Consider the following 4,239-nt stretch of genomic DNA (forward strand, 5'->3'; position numbering starts at 1 on the left):
AGTGTTGAGTGGATGGTGAAGTCTCTGCTGGACTCAAGCCTGGAATTAGGTCGCTAATTCACATTTAATGCCAATTCTTAACAGCGTCTGACAGATAAAGGGTCCAGCCTCTGTAACGTGTCAGAAAATGGCCATTCGGGTTCTTAGCGTCATCTTCAGAAAACATTAGGTAATGCCTGGTGAGAGTGTGTCTGTGGCACTCTGAACAGACACACACACACACAGAGATGGGACAAAGACGCATTTTCTCTCTTTTTTTAAGAAAAGAAAACATAAACATGGCGATGATCTGCACATTGTGGAAAGGCTCTCACTTTCTCTTATAGGTGAAACATTGCTATTGTAGTTTTTTGAATTCTCAGATTAAAGTATATGTACTGTTTGTGTAATGTATGTATATTTAGATTTATATATACTATATATAGAAATAAATATATATCTACTGTCATAATCATCCTTTTTTTTTTAATCTAAGAAGCTTCTTCTTCTCGGAGCTTAAATGCATGCTTCTAGGAATGTTTTGAGGTCATGCAACACTAGGAGAGTAGCGTAAACCCAGGTAAAGGCAGTTAAGGGGGAGCATTACTCTATACACGAGTCCTTAAAAGTTGCTATTCTGATCATGGAGATACGATCACGTGAAATAGCTGTGAAGAAGGCAGCACAGCAAGGCTTTTACATCTGGAACTGGGGTTCATGTTAAAAACCTGTGAGATACACATTCGGCTGAGCTGCAGTACCGATACAGCAATCAGGAGGAACGTAATGGCAATGACTTATACGTGGAATGTATTAATATCGACAGCGCATCTTGTTTAAGATTGGAGCCAAAATGATTCCTTTAGAGATCCTCTCATGTACAGGCTTACGTTCTTCAGGCGTCCCGTTTACTAGAGTGGACTTGCGATTGCAAAGAGGGCAGTGTACACACAATATACAGTGATGTGAAGCAAGTGGCAGTTGTGAAACAAGTGGAAATTATCTCTCAGATAAAAATGTCATGCAATAATCTACCGACTACATTTTAACGCTAACAGCACCTACCTACCGGCTATCAGTTAAGTCACAGTTTATCTATCTATGTGAATAATCGTGTGAAATCGTGAAAAAACCAATGAAATAGGAAGAAACATTCAAGTTGTCCTCAAAGCTCTGCAGTAAGACCAGTTTGGGTGAATGGAAGGGGAAAGCTTGCATTGCAATACATACATATAAGACCAAAGCAGTGAAAAGTCAAGGCCATTCTCAGTCACTCATCAGATACTGATGTCTACTGGGAAAAAGGTGTCGAACCATAAGCTGAACGCTGATGGCTGTCATTCATCCTTGAAATCAGGTGGCGTCATCAACCACCAATCTCCTCCTAAGTCCCCCATAGGCCGCAGCACAGCAGGGGGCTTGTTCTACGCTCGCGCATCCTTTTATCTCCACGTCGTCTACCCAAAAGACAGTTTAGGTTCATTGGCTTGAGGAAGCAGCATGAGTAGCACGCAAATGGAGCTCTTCAGAGGCGCAGGTCAGATCAATGTGCTTTGGGAGATGAGGGACCAAGGGACGGGAAACAACTAAAGCAAAGTTTGTGTCGTTTTTGTTTCTCTTGAAGCAAGAGATCTGTCTTAAGATTTCTCTCTTTTCTTTTTGTGCACTAATGTTGGCTGGTGTGTGAGCGGGGGAATCTTTAGGGTTGGTGTGTTTTAATAGCCACACAGACAAAGGCGCCCCATGCAGGATTCTGAATGCAAATTTAGACACTTCACTGTTTGACAGTTGTGTTGCGAGGAGTTCTAAGGTCAGAGGATGACGGTGAGCAGGGAGTGAGTGGACGGTCTTTTCTTAATATTTTTCACTGTCTATTTTCGCTTCAAACGCCAAGAACATCCTAAATTCTATTGCCTTGATTTTCCAGCACATGTGAGGTGGGAGGCCGAGCACCTGTCCCGTCTGGTGATCCAGCTCCAGTTTCCTCTGTGATGGGGGGGGGGGGGGGGGGGGGGGGGGGAAGGAGCAGACGATTACACGTCTGTGAGCATTTTGGTGATGTTGACATAGTTTGTGTTGGCCAGCGTGCAGTTGGCCGTCTTCAGGTTCTCCTCCTGTAAGTCCTCGTTACTGTTGTTCACAGCCTCCTGGATCTCCATATAGTCTGATTTACTAATGGTCGAGCCACTCCTGCTCTTCTTCAGCTCCTCAGCTGAATCAGCTTTGGCCACGTTGACCTGCAGGTACTGCGCCTGCTCTTCACCTTCAGTTTCACGATGGTAGAAGTAGTTGAAGTTGGAGACAATGACAGGCACTGGCAGAGCGATGGTCAGCACACCTGCAATGGCACACAGGGAGCCCACAATCTTGCCACCAATAGTAGTCGGGACCATATCACCGTAGCCGACTGTTGTCATGGATACCACAGCCCACCAAAACGCATCTGGGATGCTTTCGAACTGCGACCCGGGCTCGTCTGCCTCGGCGAAGTAGACGGCGCTGGAGAACAGGATGACTCCGATGAAGAGGAAGAAAATGAGGAGGCCGAGCTCTCTCATGCTGGCTTTCAGGGTCTGACCCAAAATCTGAAGCCCCTTGGAGTGACGAGAGAGCTTGAAAATTCTAAAGACTCGTACTAAACGAATGACCCTGAGAATGGCTAAGGACATGGCTTGCTGACCCGCTTGGCCATCATCCGGTGTGTCTGCTAGCTCCGTGCCAAGGGTGATGAAATAAGGGATGATAGCAACAATATCAATAATGTTCATTATATTACCAAAAAATCCTGCTTTGCTGGGGCAGGCGAAGAAGCGCACTAGGAACTCAAAGGAGAACCATATAATGCAAAGTGTCTCCAGAATAAAAAAGGGGTCAGTGAAGTAGGTGGATGTGTAACTGATGATGGTGGTGTTGGTCTCGGGTGAAAAGATCTCCGTGTGAGACTTGTGCATTTCATCCTCATCATTGCGGAAAATGGGAAGGGTCTCCAAGCAGAAGCTGACGATAGATATCAAGATGACCATGACGGAGATTATGGCAATAATCCTAGCTGGACCTGAGCTCTCTGGGTACTCGAACAGCAGCCACACCTGTCTCTGAAACTCGTTATCAGGGAGAGGCCTCTCCTCCTCCTTGATAAAGCCTTCATCCTCTCTGAATATCTCGATGGCCTCGTCACCAAGCTCATAGAAGCGAATCTCCTCTGAAAAAATATCAAGGGTGACGTTGACCGGCCTTCTTAGCCGCCCCCCTGATTGGTAATAGTACAATATGGCATCAAAGCTGGGTCTGTTCCTGTCGAAAAAGTACTCGTTCCTCAGTGGATCGAAGTACCGCATCCTCTTTTTGGGGTCCCCCAGCAGGGTCTCTGGAAACTGGGAGAGAGTTTTGAGTTGTGTCTCAAAGCGCAGCCCTGAGATGTTGATGACCACCCTTTCACAACACTCATGGTCCGCCTCCGGGTCGTAATCCTGGGGGTTCCCGGGATGTGCGGCGGCCTCGTCAGAGGGGTCGCCGGTGGCAACAGTCATTCTGCAGGGGGAGGAGGCCTGCACTTTTCAGAGGGTCTGGGTCCTGCAGCCTGGAGAACTGCAGACAGGGACCAGGAAAGGGAGGGGGCTCAACACTGTACAGACCTGACGGCCACAGGATGTCACCTAGGATCCGACTGCATGCAGGAGAGACAAAGCAAAGACAGGCAACAGGGTCAGAGGCATGATGAACACTCAATACTGTCACATTACTGCCCAGATGTCAGGAATCTCTATAAGATTAGGAATTAAAACGAATTTGCCACTCAGTAAAACAATTTCACGCTATTTAACATGAGTATTTAAAGCTCTTAAAGCTGTCAAATCCAAACAGGATCAGCACAGGGGAAAGTTGGGGTTTACAGTCCTGTTCCTGGCTCAATATGCAAATAAGCCATCCACCGTGCATATAAATGAGTTCAATGCAGGTAAACTGGGGCTGTAATCTGGCATAGAAATGCACAGCGGCTCGTGAATGAGAACATGTACCAACAGTGATCCACTGCAACGGGCGAGAACCCCCCGAAATGAAGCAAACTACCTTCTGCGGTGAAGCCATGCATGAATATGGCAATGCAGCAAGCAGCATATCCACACATACACACCAGGATATCAAGGGAAACCACCGCAGTGTAAATACTAAAACGTGAGGAGCTCTGCAAATGGACTAAAATGCTCCATACATACAATTACAACAACATACAAAGCACACTAGTAACTCATATTCACG

At 46.5% G+C, this 4,239-nt stretch overlaps 1 protein-coding gene across 1 annotated transcript; it reads right to left on the minus strand.

Annotated features, from left to right (window-relative positions):
• Positions 1-2,012: 2,012 nt before the first annotated feature.
• On the minus strand, positions 2,013-3,532 carry LOC142996331 (potassium voltage-gated channel subfamily A member 2). The gene has a single exon (XM_076147297.1). It carries the CDS (start codon positions 3,507-3,509, stop codon positions 2,013-2,015), a length of 1,497 nt encoding a protein of 498 aa, XP_076003412.1. The 5' UTR covers positions 3,510-3,532.
• Between the last annotated feature and the right edge of the window lie 707 nt (positions 3,533-4,239).

The sequence above is a fragment of the Genypterus blacodes genome, unplaced genomic scaffold (assembly GCF_046128005.1).
Source record: "Genypterus blacodes isolate CSIRO-AG114 ecotype Tasmania unplaced genomic scaffold, CSIRO-AGI_Gbla_v1 ptg000037l_1, whole genome shotgun sequence".
In the NCBI taxonomy this organism is placed as follows: Eukaryota; Metazoa; Chordata; class Actinopteri; order Ophidiiformes; family Ophidiidae; genus Genypterus; species Genypterus blacodes.

Coding starts and splice junctions, on each gene's coding strand:
- LOC142996331 (XM_076147297.1), bottom strand. CDS start 3,509: ATGACTGTTGCCACCGGCGACCCCTCTGACGAGGCCGCCGCACATCCC.